This window comes from Salmo salar, chromosome 01, assembly GCF_965601325.2.
Source record: "Salmo salar chromosome 01, fSalSal1, whole genome shotgun sequence".
Taxonomy (NCBI): domain Eukaryota; kingdom Metazoa; phylum Chordata; class Actinopteri; order Salmoniformes; family Salmonidae; genus Salmo; species Salmo salar.
In genome coordinates, this window is record NC_138291.1 from 159686737 (window position 1) to 159707049 (window position 20313).

A 20313-nucleotide genomic window follows, 5' to 3' on the forward strand; every position below is an offset into this window, starting at 1 on the left:
GAGAATGTCAGGCCATCCGTCTGTGAGCTGAAGCTGAAGCGCAGCGGGGTCATGCAGCAAGACAGTGATCCAAAACACACTATCAAGTCTACATGAAATTAGCTAAAAAACAACTAATTTGAAGTTTTGGAATGGCCTAGTCAAAGTCCAGACCTAATCAAAATTGAAATGGTGTGGCAGTTTATGCTTGAAAACCCACAAATGTCGCTGAGTTAAAGCAGTTCTGCATGCAAGAGTGAGCCAACATTCCTCCACAGCGATGTGAGAGACTGATCAACAGCTAAAAGGTGGCACAACCAGTTAGAATGTAAGGGGGCAATTACTTTCTCACACAGGAGAACTGGGTGTTGAATAACTTTGTTAAATAAATAAAATAAGTATAATTTTGTGTTATTTGTAAACTCAGGTTCCATTAATCTAATATTAGGTTTTGGTTGAAGATCTGATAATTAAGTATCAAACATATGCAAAAATAGAGAAAATTAGAAATGGAGTAAATATTTTTTCACAGCAAAGTATAGGGGTAAACCTAACAAAGTATAACAAAGTATAGGGGTAAACCTAACAAAGTATAGGGGTAAACCTACCAAAGCTATAACAAAGTATAGGGGTAAACCTAACAAAGCTATAACAAAGTATAGGGGTAAACCTAACAAAGTATAACAAAGTATAGGGGTAAACCTAACAAAGTATAACAAAGTATAGGGGTAAACCTAACAAAGTATAACAAAGTATAGGGGTAAACCTAACAAAGTATAACAAAGTATAGGGGTAAACCTAACAAAGTATAACAAAGTATAGGGGTAAACCTAACAAAGCTATAACAAAGTATAGGGGTAAACCTAACAAAGCTATAACAAAGTATAGGGGTAAACCTAACAAAGCTATAACAAAGTATAGGGGTAAACCTAACAAAGCTATAACAAAGTATAGGGGTAAACCTAACAAAGTATAGGGGTAAACCTAACAAAGTATAGGGGTAAACCTAACAAAGTATAGGGGTAAACCTAACAAAGTATAACAAAGTATAGGGGTAAACCTAACAAAGTATAGGGGTAAACCTAACAAAGTATAGGGGTAAACCTAACAAAGCTATAACAAAGTATAGGGGTAAACCTAACAAAGCTATAACAAAGTATAGGGGTAAACCTAACAAAGCTATAACAAAGTATAGGGGTAAACCTAACAAAGTATAACAAAGTATAGGGGTAAACCTAACAAAGTATAACAAAGTATAGGGGTAAACCTAACAAAGTATAACAAAGTATAGGGGTAAACCTAACAAGTATAACAAAGTATAGGGGTAAACCTAACAAAGTATAACAAAGTATAGGGGTAAACCTAACAAAGTATAGGGGTACCAACCGGGGGTAACCACAAAGTATAACAAAGTATAGGGGTAAACCCGTAACAAAGCTACTAACAAAGTATAGGGGTAAACCTAACAAAGTATAACAGAAGGGGTACCTCAGGGGTAAACCTAACAAAGTATAACAAAGTATAGGGGTAAACCCGTAACAAGAAGGGTACCTAACAAAGCTACAGGGGGTAAACCTAACAAAGTATCAGGGGGTAAACCTAACAAAGTATAACAAAGTATAGGGGTAAACCTAACAAAGTATAGGGGTAAACCTAACAAAGTATAACAAAGTATAGGGGTAAACCTAACAAAGCTATAACAAAGTATAGGGGTAAACCTAACAAAGCTATAACAAAGTATAGGGGTAAACCTAACACAATACATTACAAAGCTATAACAAATAAGCCAACTATCCAAAATATTCATGAAGATATAGAGAGATGGTCACTTCTTCCCTTAGATTTCAGCTCTAGAATAAAGGCAGTGAAAATGAATAGTCCATAGACTGCTGTATTTATTGCCTCTCTACCAGTAGAGGTCCCCCCAAAACAGTTCAACCTCTGGGACAAATTACTATCAAGGATCATTTCACAGGTGCACCTCCTGCTGAGGGACAATAAAAGCCCAAATGTGTAGTTTTGTCAGTGAAGCTTTTATTCAGCGTCTCAGCGAAGCTCATCTGCGTGCTCGTCGTCCTCACCACGGTCTTGACCTGACTGCAGTTCGGCATCGTAACCAACTTCAGTGGGCAAATGTTGACCTTCGATGGCCACTGGCACGCTGGAGAAGTCTTCTCTTAACAGATGAATGACATTGTGTATGGCGTCGTGTGGGCAAGGGGTTTGCTGATGTCAATGTTGTGAACGGAGTGCCCCATGGGGGCGGTGGGGTTATGGTGTGGGCAAGCATAAGCGACGGACAACGAAAACAATTGCATTTTATCGATTGCAATTTGAATGAATGCACAGAGACACCGTGCCGAGATCCTGAGGCCCATTGTCACAATCCGCTGCCACCACCTCATGTTTCAGCATGATAATGCACGGCCCCATGTCGCAAGGATCTGTACACAATTCCTGGAAGCTGAAAATGTCCCAGTTCTTTCATGGCCTGCATACTCAGACGTCACCCATTGAGCACGTATACGACAGCGTGTTCCAGTTCCTGCAAATATCCAGCAAGTTCACACAGCCATTGAAGAGGAGTGGGACAACATTCCACAGCCACAATCAACAGGCTGATCAACTCTCTGAGAAATAGATGCGTTGTGCTGCATGAGGCAAATGGTCACACCAGATACTGACTGGTTCTCTGACCCACGACCCTACCTTTTTTTAAGGCATCTGTGACCAACAGACGCATATCTGTATTCCTAGTCGTATGAAATCCGTAGATTAGGGCCTAAAGAATTTATTTACGGCTACACAAAGGGGATGCCGGCAGGAAATTTTAGGCATTATCAAGTGCTTGTCAAATGGTGAATGAGTGACTGATGTGTGTACAGCCTGCGCAAAAACAAAGCAGAACTCATGCCTTTCAAGATACTTTTTACAAATCATCATTAGAGTCGCATCATGCAGCCTTACAATGTATTACTAATCTAAACATATAGCCCAACGTTTATAGAACAACTAAAGTTACATTAATAACTCTAAATAGGAATACCTATTTCTTTGTTAACCGCTCAACACAGAATAGCCGCATGTGCGCACTCCCTCAAATTGTTTGGAGAAAATATCCTTTCTATTTTATTCTGCTTTGTTCAATTGTATTCTTCATACTATAAAATAATGCCACGGAAGTCGAAGCAAATCTTGTCTGCTAAATGAAGTAGTGTAGCCCACAGCCATTTGGCATGGCCAGATCAGGACCTAACATAAGGACAACTCAGAGTATGCTATTCTGTGGTTCTGAAATAGACTACATTTTCTTCATATCATGCTTCTTTAGACATGTCTAAAATAAATAATGGATTTGTTGTGAAGGTGTAGGCTATATTACCTGGATTTATTAGACTTTCTGAAATGTAGATGTTCCAAAGTTCTGCATCAGTGGCTTGTGGAAGCCAGGACATGCTAAATGTGTTTATGTTAATTACGGTCAATTACCGTGAGATCAACAGTTATTTGCTTGACAATCACCGGCTGATGAAATTTCGTGACCGTCACAGCCCTAGGCATCACAGCCCTAGGCATGACAGAATTTCGTGACCGTCACAGCCCTAGGCATGACAGAATTTCGTGACCGTCACAGCCCTAGGCATGACAGAATTTCGTGACCGTCACAGCCCTAGGCATCACAGCCCTAGGCATGACAGAATTTCGTGACCGTCACAGCCCTAGGCATGACAGAATTTCGTGACCGTCACAGCCCTAGGCATGACAGAATTTCGTGACCGTCACAGCCCTAGGCATGACAGAATTTCGTGACCGTCACAGCCCTAGGCATCACAGCCCTAGGCATCACAGAATTTCGTGACCGTCACAGCCCTAGGCATGACAGAATTTCGTGACCGTCACAGCCCTAGGCATGACAGAATTTCGTGACCGTCACAGCCCTAGGCATCACAGCCCTAGGCATCACAGAATTTCGTGACCGTCACAGCCCTAGGCATGACAGAATTTCGTGACCGTCACAGCCCTAGGCATGACAGAATTTCGTGACCGTCACAGCCCTAGGCATGACAGAATTTCGTGACCGTCACAGCCCTAGGCATGACAGAATTTCGTGACCGTCACAGCCCTAGGCATGACAGAATTTCGTGACCGTCACAGCCCTAGGCATGACAGAATTTTGTACCATTGCAGAGGACAGAAAGCTCTTTTTATTTTATTTAACTAGGTGAGTCAGTTAAGAACAAACACTTATTTACAATGATGGCCTACCCCGGCCAAACCCGGATGACGCCGAGCCAATTGTGCGCCGGCCTATGGGGACTCCTAATCACGGCCGGTTGTGATTCAACCTGGAATCTAACCAGGGTCTGTAGTGACGCCTCTAGCACTGAGATGCAGTCCCTTAAACCGATGTGCCACTCGGGAGCTCTTACATTTTCAGAATTTAAAGGTGAATTTTGGTATGGGGAAAATCGATCAAAATGAAAGATACAATACCAAATGGGACTATCATGTCATTCGAAATGTTATATAAACCAGGAACATCCAAGACAATTTCTTCACTCTGTCATGACCTGATTGCTTCTAGAAAAGATTCAACCTTTTATATTAAAGCAAAATAGGTAAAGGAATTAAAGACTGATATTTCAGAGGAAGATTGGGACAATATATGCAAAACACAACATACTTCTACAAACGTAAGAACATGGATTTTGTTGGAAAAATATATCACACCTAGAATCATAAAGCACCGCTAGGTAAACAACAACCATGCTGGTGTCTGTGTGACCATGTAGATGACAACCACACATCTTTTGGGAATGTAAGAAATGAACAGTGTTCTGGGAGAAAGTATGTTCTGTAATAGAAGATATGCTGGGACATGAAGTCTCTAGAACTTGCCCTGTAATGTACCTTGGCAATGTTCCAGAAGTTGTGACTAACAGTGATAGATACTTGATTTAAGTTTGACTTGCCGCTAGTACAAAAGTCATTACCAGGAGTTGGTAAAAAGTAGAAGACCCAAAGTCTGAAGAATTGCCAAGTATAAGTCAATAGATTTTTGCTATGGAAAGATTTACATATGCTTTAATAATTCAAAAAACTGTTTTTAAAAGAAACTGGGAGAAATGGATAGCTTGGTAAATGGTAAAAAGTCTATCATAATTGCTTTCATATATTGTACTGTACTTACCTTATGGCAACTGTTTTTTGTTTGTTTCTGCATTGCTGTTGCGATGCTGTTTTACATTTAAAAAAATCTAAGAAAAAAAGAAAACTGTAGTGCCAGATATACCAACTTTACTGTTCAGATGAAACTTACTTTCCCAGTCGTTGCGTACATCTGTGTCCCAGAAATAGTGGCACACCTCGTGTCCTGTCACTCCCTTTACAGAGTGAGTGGCCTTCAGGGGGTCCAGGACGATACCGTTCTCCTCTACCTCTCTCCTGTACACCTTCACAACATACATACAGATGGAAGATGTTTAAACAGATGTGCAGGTATGTGTGTGTGGGACTCAAACTGCTCCAGTTGGCTTAGATGATGGGGGCATATGTATTATTCATGTACATTTGTATTAATTTGTATAACAAGACTGACAGTGGCAATATAACCATCACCTCTCTCCTCTCGCTCTCCCCCTCTCTCCTACCTTCATCTCTCCTTCCTCCACCACCAGCTGCCAGTTGGCGTCTCCGCCCATATCCTGCAGCGAGTAGGTCATGTGATTCTGCACCATCTCCTCCACCTATCACAGTCAACCAGGAAGAGGAAGGGACAGACAGGGTTAAAGGTCAGAGAGAGAAATGCTCACCGATAAATACAAAAGTGATACAGGAAAGACAAGCCAACGCTTGTATTGTGAGGTAGCCGCGATGACATGCAGAGGCCAGTAAATCTGTGTGCTAACAGACAATACAGTATTATCTCAACAGCAACATAGCATCGTCAGAGGGGCAGCCAACATCATGCTGGAAGCTAGCATCATGCTGAAAGAGACAGATGCCTGTGGGATGAAAGTGTAGTAATTCAGCCAGTCCTGTGGGGGGCACTACACTGCCACGGAGCAGTTACCTCAGAGCTGAATCTGTGGACTTCCTGAGGGGGAGTGACTATCAGAGGAGAGTGACTATGTGGCTAAAGGAAAGGACATGACAGACAGGCAGAGAGATACAGACAGACAGACAGAGAGATACAGACAGAGAGATACAGACAGAGAGATACAGACAGAGAGATACAGACAGACAGGCAGAGAGATAGAGAGATACAGACAGACAGGCAGAGAGATACAGACAGGCAGGCAGAGAGATACAGACAGGCAGGCAGAGAGATAGACAGGCAGAAAGGCACACACACCGACAGACAGAAAGACACACACGCACACACCGACACACACACACGCACACACCGACACACACACACGCACACACCGACAGACAGAAAGACACACACGCACACACCGACACACACACACGCACACACCGACAGACAGAAAGACACACACGCACACACCGACAGACAGAAAGACACACACGCACACACCGACAGACAGAAAGACACACACGCACACACCGACAGACAGACAGACCGACACACACACACACACACACACACACACACACACCGACAGACACGCACACCGACAGACAGAGACACGCACACCGACAGACAGAGACACGCACCCCCCGACAGACAGAGACACCCCCCCCCCCCCGACAGACAGAGACACCCCCCCCCCGACAGACAGAGACACACCCCCCCGACAGACAGAGACACACCCCCCCGACAGACAGAGACACACCCCCCCGACAGACAGAGACACACCCCCCCGACAGACAGAGACACACCCCCCCCGACAGACAGAGACACACCCCCCCCGACAGACAGAGACACACCCCCCCCGACAGACAGAGACACACCCCCCCGACAGACAGAGACACACCCCCCCCGACAGACAGAGACACACCCCCCCCGACAGACAGAGACACACCCCCCCCGACAGACAGAGACACACCCCCCCCGACAGACAGAGACACACCCCCCCCGACAGACAGAGACACACCCCCCCCGACAGACAGAGATACACCCCCCCCGACAGACAGAGACACACCCCCCCCGACAGACAGAGACACACACCCCCCGACAGACAGAGACACACCCCCCCGACAGACAGAGACACACCCCCCCGACAGACAGAGACACACCCCCCCCGACAGACAGAGACACACACCCCCCGACAGACAGAGACACACACCCCCCGACAGACAGAGACACACACCCCCCGACAGACAGAGACACACCCCCCCGACAGACAGAGACACACCCCCCCGACAGACAGAGACACACCCCCCCGACAGACAGAGACACACCCCCCCGACAGACAGAGACACACCCCCCCCCGACAGACAGAGACACACCCCCCCCGACAGACAGAGACACACACCCCCCGACAGACAGAGACACACACCCCCGACAGACAGAGACACACCCCCCCGACAGACAGAGACACCCCCCCCCCCGACAGACAGAGACACCCCCCCCCCGACAGACAGAGACACACCCCCCCGACAGACAGAGACACCCCCCCCGACAGACAGAGACACCCCCCCCCGACAGACAGAGACACACCCCCCCGACAGACAGAGACACACCCCCCCGACAGACAGAGACACACCCCCCCGACAGACAGAGACACACCCCCCCCGACAGACAGAGACACACCCCCCCCGACAGACAGAGACACACCCCCCCGACAGACAGAGACACACCCCCCCGACAGACAGAGACACACCCCCCCGACAGACAGAGACACACCCCGACAGACAGAAAGACAGACACACACCGACAGAGAGACACAGACAGACCCACAGACAGACGCAGACAGACGACAATCAGAGTAGAGAGAGAAAGAGAGAGAGAGGTGGGGGGAGAGGACGAATGAAAGGGAGAGAATGATGGTGATAGTTAAAGTAAGGTGCTCAGGACTAATAGAGGTGAATAACCTTGTCGGCAAATCTGTGTGATCCCATGATGGAGTAGACATCTCCTGGAGGAACTGGACTGGACCTCTGTATCCTCAACTTCTCAGTGTGAGACTAGACACACACACAGGGCCAGGATCAAACATATGTACTCAATGGAATACGAAGACGTATCATTATTATTATAGAATGAGAGGTATTCTATACCAATTGAGGCCGAGGGGTTTTGCCCTTGTTCTGGTACCTGTTCCTCTATCTTGTCTTGTCTGTCCAGAGCTGCTTCAACTGCATCAAAAAACTCGTCCTCATTGATCAGGCTGTTAGGCCCCTCCTGGAGGGGGGGGGGGAGAGGAGGAAAATAAGGATAAAGAGAAGAGTAACATGGCATTGATTACCTGAGGATGAGACTGAGATGTATTTTCACCTACTTTAAAAACAATCATAGAACTGACAAACCATACAACTGAACAGAAGAACAGCTGAGAAAGATAAAGACTGACTCAGTCTGTCTTGCAGTCTTCTCACCTCGTAATCAGGGCCTCTGAAGTGAGACTTCTTCTTGAGCTCAGAGAGAGCAGACTTGTAGCCCTCCTCTGTCCTCCTCCTCTTCTCCAGCTCCTTGTCCAGTCTCTTCTGCCAGCTGTCCTCTCTCTTCACCATCAGGTGGATGCAGTGGGACAGGGTGGCCAGGATCCCAGCTGTGGTGGCCTTGAACGTGATGGCTTCGCCTTTAAAATCTATCCCATTGATGTCCTTAGGGCTCAGAGACTGGAATACTGAGCAGGAGAGGAATATTTGTTAAAATAGATGTTTGAAACATTGATTTAAGACAGAATGAGCCTTTTTAAAATGTTTCTCCAGTCCCAAAGCCTTCTCTGTCCATTAGATAAGAGAACAAGAACTACACTTGCTTTTTCAGACAGAATGCTAAAAAATAAACTGATCAAAGTTTGAAGGAAGTGGAAACGTAACTTTTCTTTAGAAGGTATTCTGCTTCACTTACGCTTCTCCTTGCTGCCGTTGTTGTTGTGGATGAACTCTCCATCTGAGCGAGTGTTGGGGAAATCATCCTCATCATCATCCACAACTTGAGAGAGAAAGAGAGTGAGAAGTCAGCCATGGTCATACAGTTCACTGCAGAGCCACCAACAGAGCCAGAGTAGGGTAGTGCCAAGAGTTGCTTATGCATGCACCCAGCCACAGAGCATGGCAGGCTAACAGAACTCTACTGTACTCAATGCCACAACAATGCCCTGGCTTCTTCTGCAGGAGCGAGGGATGGACGGAGGAAGCGAGAGAGATGAGAGGGGGGATAGAGGGAGGGACTTGATGGGAACTGTTTGATTGTCTGTGGTCATTGACAGCTGTTGTTTGGCACGATGACAACGCACAAACTCTACCATGAGCAAATGTTCAGGCAGCCCAAAGAAAGAGGGATGATGGAAAGAGGGAGAGAGAGCAAGAGAAAGAGGGGAGAGAGAGAGGGGGTTAGAGGAAAGCTGAGAAAGTGGGAAGGAGAGCGAGAGAAGGAGAGAGCGGGAGGGAGAGAGAGAGCGAGGGAGAGAAACAGAGCGAGAGAGGAAAGAGACTGGAAAACCTGCATCTCAATAAGGGGGCTGACGGAACACATTCCTCTAAAGATTCTGCAAATGTTTCCCCAAAGCAAAATATTTTCATGATCCACACGTTTGGCATTTCTTATTTTTATGGTATTCCAATGTTCTTTGAGTTAGGTAATATTTTATGTTCAACAGTTTGCAGCAATAAGTAGGAACCCATTGGGTTTGGTCTCACAGATCAACTGCATGTGATTTCTCTTCCCACTAGACCTAATAATACTAGGCCTGGGTGGCTGTCTAGTTAGACTAGACCTCATAATACAAGGCCTGGGTGGCTGTCTAGTTAGACTAGACCTCATAATACTAGGCCTGGGTGGCTGTCTAGTTAGACTAGACCTCATAATACAAGGCCTGGGTGGCTGTCTAGTTAGACTAGACCTCATAATACTAGGCCTGGGTGGCTGTCTACTTAGACTAGTTAGACTAGACCTCATAATACTAGGCCTGGGTGGCTGTCTAGTTAGCGCTGAAGACTTGATTGACAAATGCATCTGATTGATTGATTCATTGATGGTCTTACTTGTGTCTCTCTGCAACTCGTCCTTGGAGACGGCATCGGCGCAGCCGTCAAAGTATTTCTGCAGCGTGTCCACCTGTCTGCACAGGATGTCTCGGAACGTCTCCATCTCTGCCAGCTTCTCCCTCAGGCTGTGGCCCTTCAGAACCAAACGGGAACACATGGTCAGCAAACACCCTGGGCTCTATTTTAAGGAACTTAAGGCAATGGTAGGTCTGGGGCTGTGTCAGAAATATGTTTCAATAATGAGCTCAATAGTAGGCTGTAGCGTGAAAGGGACAGGTTTTGATGAATAGTTGTGACGAGGGCCTGGCCACTCACTGACCAATCGACACGTTTCATAGCTTAATCCACGTTTCATAGCTTAATCCACGTTTCATAGCTTAATCCACGTTTCATAGCTTAATCCACGTTTCATAGCTTAATCCACGTTTCATTTTATGTTCTGTAGGTTATTGACGGTCTTTGCGTTGTCATCAACTCCAATTCAGATGGGGGCACAGAATATTCTCTTCCTAGTCCATTGTGGATTGATATGGTTTATTAAATAGCATAGGCTAGTAACGAGTAATAGCAACAAACAGTCAAAAAGAATCCAGTGTTTGCTCAATATAGTGTTGTGTTGACACTGGACAGCGTTGTAATTGGCTTCAATGAGTATAGGGCTTTACGCATCGCACTTCTCAAATAAAAAATACAATGCACTTGTACAAGAGCATTGTATGTGAGGCACGTCCTAAACAAGCAAGATATAGCCTAGGCCTACCGTTGATATGGCATTATAGGACTGAACTATTTGAATATGTTTGGAGGAGCGCGTCTTTGGTAACTGAACAAGAGAGGCGCTCTACAGAAACGGGGATGGATACAGGCCGAATGCAGTAGCCTCTGCACTGCAGGTAGGCCTGTGTGAATAATGCAAAAGCCTCAGGAGTAGACCATTTAGAAACGTTTCATGGACAGGCTCCTTGGCTAATGCATGGCCAGGGTAAGACACCAGGCTCATTGCTGTTGAACCAGAGTTCGTTTTAGTAGGGTAAGGGTAGCCTGTAAGCTTGTTTTTTAATCAAACAAAACAAGCAATAACTAAAACATTTTCTAAATATGAGTGTCACCAAATTACATAATTTCTCGTCCCCTGATGTTTTACACACATCCAAAATAATAACTGGAGCTGGCTAAAATAAAGTATAATAGCCTACATAAATAAAAAGGGGATACTCCCAAGCTTGGTCTTTTAATAAAGCTTTGGTGATTAAGATTTATTTCAAGGCGGTTTTACGAGCCCAAGTCTTCATAACAGTCTTGACTACTTGGCGAATGCATTGGGCAGGACACAAACATAAATAACCAGCCTTCATTGAAAGGAGGCTATGCTTTGTTTTTAATCAAATGAAACGGGAAAAAACTTTTGTTTATGTTTCTATATTCACAAGGTTTACAGGCACAAAAGGCACATCTCTTTTTCCATGGGCACTGTGCGTCACGGCTGGATAGACTGCATTTCCACTGTCAAAATCCATGCCTCGTTACCGCAAAGACCAGCTTTTGGATCGTCTTAAATATCCCCACCAGCGCTGCCTGAATTTGGCACGTTGGCGCACATTTCTAAGGACACACCTCAGATATTGCCACCACTCCCACCTCAACGCAAGCGAGCTCATATACAGTAAGACCGGTAAATTACCAATCCTGGCACAACAGAAAAGCACCAGCTTTAACAGGTCAAAAAAACGAGCGGGCGTTTGATAATTGCACTGGGTTAATGTCAGCTGAAAGTACAGCCTTCTGTGTGTGTGTTAAGTCAAGACTCACCTTGAAGGAGGAGGTGGATGTGGTGGAGTAGCCGCTGGTAGCAGACGTGAGAGACACCATAGAGCCATGTCTTCTCAGACTGGACTCTGAACCATACCCAGACTCAGCCTAGACACATGGCGCGAGAGAAAGACATTAACAGATATCATTAACTTTACACAACAACACATCAGTAAAATATCAAGTCTATTAAGGGGGTGACATACTATCACCACATCAATACATCTACCACCAAATGTACCAGATCTCAACTTGCTATCACACAGTCAGTATATTCAGTTACTAAACCTCAACTAGTAAACCCACTGATCAACAAGCCCCTTCACCTCTACTAGTCACACTAGGACAGAGTATGAGGTTAATGCAAATAGTCTCCATCCCTACTTATTTTCTCTCTGTCACAGTTATTTCTATGACCCTGAAAGTGCAGTAACCATAGAAATAGAATGAATAGGAAGAGTCAATGATGGCATAATGCATGGACTTGCAGTCATTTTGAGTGTACCCAGGCCAGGAAGTAAAAGCAGGAAGTGTACCCTTCAACCTGTGATGTGTTGACTCAACTCAACTGACATTACAGAAATACATTGCATAGGCCTTTATCACGACCATAATTGTCACATCCGGTCAGTGATGAGTTGCATAGCACAACATCTGGCAAAATAGAGCCGCAGCCGTTATTTTTTACAACTTCTCTGGCAAGACATTTAACTTGTTTAGTATAGTCTGTTTGTAACTCCACTCACTACTTGTAGCTGTATAGTCTGTTTGTAACTCTACTCACTACTTGTAGCTGTATAGTCTGTTTGTAACTCTACTCACTACTTGTAGCTGTATAGTCTGTTTGTAACTCTACTCACTACTTGTAGCTGTATAGTCTGTTTGTAACTCTACTCACTACTTGTAGCTGTATAGTCTGTTTGTAACTCTACTCACTACTTGTAGCTGTATAGTCTGTTTGTAACTCTACTCACTACTTGTAGCTGTATAGTCTGTTTGTAACTCTACTCACTACTTGTAGCTGTATAGTCTGTTTGTAACTCTACTCACTACTTGTAGCTGTATAGTCTGTTTGTAACTCTACTCACTACTTGTAGCTGTATAGTCTGTTTGTAACTCTACTCACTACTTGTAGCTGTATAGTCTGTTTGTAACTCTACTCACTACTTGTAGCTGTATAGTCTGTTTGTAACTCTACTCACTACTTGTAGCTGTATAGTCTGTTTGTAACTCTACTCACTACTTGTAGCTGTATAGTCTGTTTGTAACTCTACTCACTACTTGTAGCTGTATAGTCTGTTTGTAACTCTACTCACTACTTGTAGCTGTATAGTCTGTTTGTAACTCTACTCACTACTTGTAGCTGTATAGTCTGTTTGTAACTCTACTCACTACTTGTAGCTGTATAGTCTGTTTGTAACTCTACTCACTACTTGTAGCTGTATAGTCTGTTTGTAACTCTACTCACTACTTGTAGCTGTATAGTCTGTTTGTAACTCTACTCACTACTTGTAGCTGTATAGTCTGTTTGTAACTCTACTCACTACTTGTAGCTGTATAGTCTGTTTGTAACTCTACTCACTACTTGTAGCTGTATAGTCTGTGTTGTTGGTCTTGGCTAGCTTAATGTTCTGGTCGGTTGCTAGCTAGCACTCACATGGCTGCTAGCAGTCATGAAAAGTGGCATAAGGGAAGCACTACAATATCATGTTTTTCTAAGTAGTGAGAACGCTAGGGAGCAGGCAATGTTGAAAAGTAATCTTTAGACAGTCATTTTCTTAAATGTAGCTTTGTAATTGACTAAAACAAGCAGACAAGAAAATAGTTTTTGAAAATGGTCACGTTTTTGCTGTGAGCCAAATGTGGTAACCTAGTAACACACAATGTCAGAATGCGGTCTAGGTGCTGTGGTCCCCCTCTCTTATCACAACTGAGCAAGTTTTCCATCATGGTTCCCAATCCTGGGGGCTATGCAGCCCAACCTCAGCAACTTTGGGTCAGGCTGAGCTTTGTTGGGGAAGGAGAGTATGTGGCTGAAAACCTACTGCTCCAATCTCAGTGGATCACTGCTGCAGATGTCTATTCCTACATAGCCCTCCCAAATCAGCAAGAATATGAAATATATTTTTTCTCACCCAACTCCCTACGCCAGTTTCTTGAATGCCACAACTTAAATGCACATGAGCAAATATGGAGTGACTGGGAAGTGGAGTCCCCATTCAACGTGTATGAAAATACTTTAATGGTCAGGTTCTAGAAAGGAAGAGTTTCTGACCATGGACAGAGCTGCCGCACTCTCCTTCAGCCTGCCATGAAAACAAAAAAGCAATAAGATATGTGCAAAACAACTTGTCTTACTCTGCATCTCATAACAGAAAGTCATTTGTTTTAAGCCGGGGACTATACCAGGCAGCTATTGCAAGTGTACCCATGAGTTTACCAGTCAAATTTCCAGGGTTAGCACTTCCAAGCACCTTCTATTCTTTCCATTTCTATGGCAGCAATGTAGTGTGACCATGGCAACAGGGATCATGACAACCACAGAATGCTGTCACAGGATGACTTCCTGTAAAGGAGTGAGGATGGATGGAAGCCCTCTGGCCTCTCCCTTTACAGCTCTCTGACTTACATTACCCATAAACTTAAAATAGAGGGGAAGGAGGAAGAGAGAAAAGGAGGGAGGAAAAGGGAGAGAGATTGGGAGAGAGACTGGTGGGAAAAGAGGGAAGCTCTCTGGAGATTACATGATTTGACATGGTGATTCACCCTGTGTGAAATAGCACTCAGAAAATATGACAGATACTCTGTGGGGCCTAGTATTACAGGAGTTAAGGGTTAATGTGGAAGAGAGCATGTAGCATGTAGCCTAGTTAGGTATTTTCAACTAAGATGAAAACATGTGCTTCCATTCCTCACAACCAGAGGGCAGCCTATTCACATGGCTGCTGCCTGGCCCTGCATCCACCAGCCAGAGGTTACTCTCTTTCAATGGCCGGGAGTAACCCTTTCCCTGCCTCCACCGAGGCTTTCATCACTACTGTCGCCCTCAGCCAATCGGCTGCTCTCATTCTGACAATGATAGTTCAATACAGCCACTATCCACCAATCACAGAGCTGCTATTGAATATAAAGCAGTTTCTTATCTGGTTGGTTGATAAAAGACAAAAATCAACCCACAGGATCAAAGCAGTGGTGTGTTTGATATCAGTCTACACAGACAAACAGAGAGAAATGGAGGATAGAATGGAGCTGGATGAGATAGCGGCCATCATACGGGTTCATGATCAATTCTGCAATTTTGTGTTTTATTGTGCTGATCTTAAAAGGTGCACTATGCAGGAATCGCTCCGCCATTTCTTGGTTGCTAAAATTCTAATAGTTTGTCTAATTTCAGTTTATGTGACAAAACAAGCAGTATTCTGTAGAGAATTATTGTACCATATTCTAAACCGCTGTGAAATATATTTTCCATAACCAAGAATATTGTATTTTCAGCTGTTTGAGGCTAGTGTTCAAAAACCGAAAGTAGAAGACGCAAAAACTAAATTTAAGAACAGGAAGCAGCGAAATATCGGTCATAGAGCAGATCTACCGCTTCTTAGACTTGCTTTCAATGAGAATGACAAATCTATAATGCACATTTCTATGTGAATTTGGTCAGGTCACCCAAAACATTTCATATTGCAGCTTTAACTTTTTTGTACATAATGTTTCCACCATCGTCTCCTATGACCAAAAAAAGCTTCTGGACATCATCAGAACAGCGATCCCCAACCTCGATTTGGATGAAGATTTCTACTTCAATGAGTCGGCGGCGCAGGACATACTGCTCACCCCAGACCAGGCCCTAATCCCCACCACTCAGAAGAGAAAGAGACGGCGTAAGAGAGGTTGACGTGCAGGCACCCTGACGAAACTACGTCGGCAAGTACATAAACCGCCTCTACCCTCCGTTCTATTGGCGAACGTACAATCACTGGAGAACAAACTGGAAGAGCTCCGTTCGAGTCTATCCTAGCAATGGGACCTGAAGAACTAATATCTTATGTTTCTCTGAGTCGTGGCTGAACAAGGACATGGATAATATACAGCTGGTTTTTCTATGCACCGGCGGCAGGACAGAACGGCAGCGTCGGGTAAGCTCAAAGTTGGAGGTGTGTGTCTCTGTTTACAACAGCTGGTGTCCCATCTCTAATATTAAGGAAGTCTAGAGCTTCTGCTGGCCTGAGTTAGAATAACTCATCAGCTGTAGACCATATTATTTACCAAAAGAGTTTCTATATTTTTCATACAGTAGTTGTGCATTTACCACTACAAACCGATGCTGACACTAAGACTGCATTCAATGAGCTGTATAGGGCCATAAACCAACAAGAAAATGTGGCCGGTGATTTTAATGCAGGGAAACTGACATCCGTCTTACCTCATATCTACAGCATGTCACCTGTGCAACTAGAGGTGAAAAAAACTCTAGATCACCTCTACTCCACACACATAAATACATATAAAGCTCTCCCTCGCCCTCTATTTGGCAAATCTGACCATAACTCTATCCTCCTGATTCCTGTTTACAAGCAAAAACTCAAAACAGGAAGTTCTAATGACATGCTCAATATGGAATTGGTCCGATGAAGCGGATACTAAGCTGCAGGACTCTAGTTACCACATCAGTCAGCGGCTTTATTAATAACTGCATCGACAACGTTGTCCCCACAGTGACCGTACGTACATATCCCAAACAGAAGCCATGAATTACAGGCAACATCCGCACTGAGCTAAAGCTGCCGCTTTCAAGGAGCGGAACACTAATCCGGACACTTATAAGAAATACTGTTATGCCCTCCGACGAACCATCAAACAGGCAAATCATCAACACAGGACTAAAGCTCAAATCCTACTACACCGGCTTTGACACTCGTCCAATGTGGCAGGGCTTGCAAACTATCATGGATTACAAAGGGAAAGCCAGCCGCGAGCTGCCCAGTGACACGAGCCTACCAGACCAAGCTAAATACCTTCTATGCTCACTTCGAGGCAAACAAAACTGAACCACGCTCTAATCTGGAAATGTATGGCTTGTTAGCGAATGTCATTGCCATTGAGCTAGTTATCATATGAGCGATGGAGAGAGATGTGAAGAGACGTGAAAGGGAGCAGATTTACAGCCTTGCTCTATCCAATCGTAGCAGTAGGATCAAGTTACAACCTGCCCATCTCGACAGGTCAATTGAGTCGTTTCAAATTATCCTAGAAGCTGAGTTGTTTACAGAGGAGTCCTGACAACTAAAAAACTAAAGAGCTGTGCCTATATGATGTCCTTCCATACGGGTGTGACATGCTGGAGTGATGCTTCTATGCAAATGTTGTTGATCAGTAGACTTATATTAGTCCCAAATGGAAGGCCAACAGATTGTCATCTGTAGCACCATAAACTCCACTGATCAGCCAAAATAACTCAATGCATGCACACTCCTATTGAATATGCATTCACCTGGCATGTGAGTAGGCCTATGACATCTAAATGTATCCAGTTTATCAAGAGATTTACCATTCAAATAAAATCATTACCATTATGTTGTTATTTAGTCAAATGTATTGTTTGATTTTAAAATTGATGCATACACGGCTGTCTTTGGAAATGTTGTAATCAAAATGTTCAAACAATGATATTGAATATCGGCTAAAATATCGGCCAATGGCCTCCTTGACCCCCCAAGATCGGTATCGCCCCTCCCCCCCAAAAAATCATATCATTCTCTAGTGGCTACTCTGCCGTCAAGGACACATTCAATACCATGTGCTGCAGTGTTGGTGTCTGGCTCTTTAGCCTCAGACACACCACATACAAACACAATATTCACTATTTAAATATGTTAATTACATGCTAATAGGTCCACTATTTGTTCGGCTGTGTTCAGAGTGCCTTTTTTCGCCTTCACACCACCTGCAACCTCTCACACCATGACCACTGCATAAGCAAATCCCTCCCTAGGAGATGGGCTCAGAAAGTCACTGAGGAATCCCTGCTCTTGTCTGGAATAAGGTCCTCCCACTCCTACACTCCTCCTGCCTCATACCTTATCGTCTTGCCTCTCCTCCTCCCACTGCTCCTCTCTATCTGGCTCTCTATTCTCATCTATCCACAACTCTCTCCCTCCCACTCTCTCCCTCCTCCTCTCTCTTGCCCTTCTCTCTCAAATATGTGACCTACTTGATAAGACTTCTTACTTTCATTTGATCTAGTCATTCTCTCTCCTCTATGATGAGTAATAGGGCATAATTCCAAAAGGATGAGGGCATTTGTGGAAAAGATTATAAGCTGGATCAGCGATGCAGAGCCCTGTACAACACATTACTCTCTGTGTGTGTGTGTGTGTGTGTGTGTGTGTGTGTGTCAGTGAGTGTTAACTCGAAATGACAACGACTAGGTTCCAGTTTAACAACGTTTACTAAACCGTATTAGCACACTCCATGCTTGCCATTGCACTCAGGCCAGGTCCATCAACAACGAGACCCCTGTGCAGGCGCACTAATAACAGAGTGATAGCCCCGTAACAACAGAAATATTGGTAAACTTAAAACAAGAACTTAACAATCTCCCACTTTTCTTTAAAGACAAATAAAACATCAATAACATAATTCACTTTCCATTACTGAGTGTCTTTAGCAGCACAAGACCGGATGCTCCTCTGTTAGTCTGACAGTAGGCAAGCTGTTCCTTTGTGGCCGACCACAGAATCCGCTGGATTCTCTGTGCTTGAATAAGTTCCTTGATGCTGCTAATCTCAAGACGAAGTCTTTTCTCTGACTTGGTTGACTTCACAGCATCAACTAAGGAGTAGTTGTCAGTGACACAAACTACAGGTAGAATGTGCCGTTTTGTCTCACCAGTGGTAAGCTCTGAGAACAGAGTTGCAAGAAAGATAGCATTGTCAATTCCATCCGCAAGGGTTTACCCAGCAAGTGTGCTTCGGACAACCCTTCTGATCCTTTTTGACTGCCAACAGATAGGTGAGAATCTTCCTCCTTCCCCCATTAACACGACTAGATGTCCACCTTGTGTGCCTCCATCTGTAAGGTTCCCTAGCGAAGCATCACTGAAGACAACTAGTTTCAGAGAGTCATCTTTTCCAACATGCTGAAACTTTAGTCACTTGTGATTTCAGTTTAACAACTTTGTTTGCCTCATGAATGGTTTGTACATTGGCATGTTGTGTTGGATGCCAAGTTGAAGCCATCAAACATTACATCAGGTCTACGCTGTCTAGCAACCCATAGAATTTGACCTATCTTTGACCTCAATTGATCAGCTTCAACTCCACAGAGAGGGGAATTCCTTTGTATGGCTGTTGAATTATCCATGTGGATAGGTTGAAGATTATTGATATAGTTCTCCTGTTAAATCAGTATTTTTCCATCAACTGTAATAATTTTTGTTATGTTGGCATAGAGTTTATCATGCTCCTCATGGCTGACCTGGAAAATAGCTTTGAGGTGTGGAATCACAGTTATAGCAAAGGTCTGTGAGCCACCCCAGATGAAGTCATCAACATGACAGGCAAGTACTCCAGTCACATTGCAGTCTTGATCAAGCCAAGCCAAGTCGATGGACGAATGGTGGTGTGTACTATACTGTATGCAGTAGAAGAAACTACTGTGATGACAATACCTCATATTTAACACTTGACATTTTTCCACCTGTACTCAGCATTGCTGCCTTGACTTTTTTGTACCAGTAGAGTGATGCATTTGCCAGGCCATACACACACTTTAGTTTCCACAGTGTTGCTTCGTTCTTAGCTTCAGGCGTAGGTCAGATGTGAATGTCCCTTGACAGCTCTGTTCCCTGCAAAAATGCAAATTTGATATTTATGGAATGAAGTTTCAATTTTCTGGCAGATCACTGTCAGCAGCAATCTGAGTGACTCTGAGGCGCATGTCGTAAAGTCTTTTGGGAGTTCTTTAGCAGCCAGCTTCTCAACCTCTAGCCACTAGACGTGCTTTTGGCACTATTCCAGTTAAGGATGCTTAACCCACCTTGTTGAGACACATTTTTGTCTAATGTCTTTGACTTCCTTAAACACTATTTTTCCTTCAATTACTGAGCTCATCTAGCTTAGCTGAGTCAAATGACACGTCCTTTGTTTCAAGTACATAATTTTGAATGTCATTCTGTTTTTCTTGATTTTCCATTGGTTCAATTCTGAGATTATCTACAAGTGACAGGTCAGCTGACCCTGTTGTACCAGAAAATGTACCTGGTTCAGAGTACTGCAAGTTGTACCAGTTCTGGTGTTTTCCTTTGGCTTTTCCTGCTCGACTGTTTCTGTATGTGGAATACCACTTTCTCTGTCCATGTATTTAACAGTTTGTCCAGTTTTCAGATTGGAACAACAATGTTGT

General features: G+C 44.1%; 1 protein-coding gene across 2 annotated transcripts in view; it reads right to left on the minus strand.

Moving 5' to 3' along the window:
• LOC106567816 (ceramide transfer protein) overlaps positions 1–20313 on the minus strand; it is a 55446-nt gene that overhangs the window by 5652 nt on the left and 29481 nt on the right. For both annotated transcript variants that reach the window (XM_014137589.3, XM_014137581.3), the window contains 8 exons: positions 11911–12018; positions 10099–10234; positions 8963–9046; positions 8485–8735; positions 8204–8290; positions 7981–8073; positions 5631–5726; positions 5300–5432 (listed from right to left, as the gene is read on the minus strand). In XM_014137589.3, coding sequence (XP_013993064.2) covers positions 5300–5432; positions 5631–5726; positions 7981–8073; positions 8204–8290; positions 8485–8735; positions 8963–9046; positions 10099–10234; positions 11911–12018 — 988 coding nt within the window. The remainder of the gene's footprint in view (positions 1–5299; positions 5433–5630; positions 5727–7980; positions 8074–8203; positions 8291–8484; positions 8736–8962; positions 9047–10098; positions 10235–11910; positions 12019–20313) is intronic.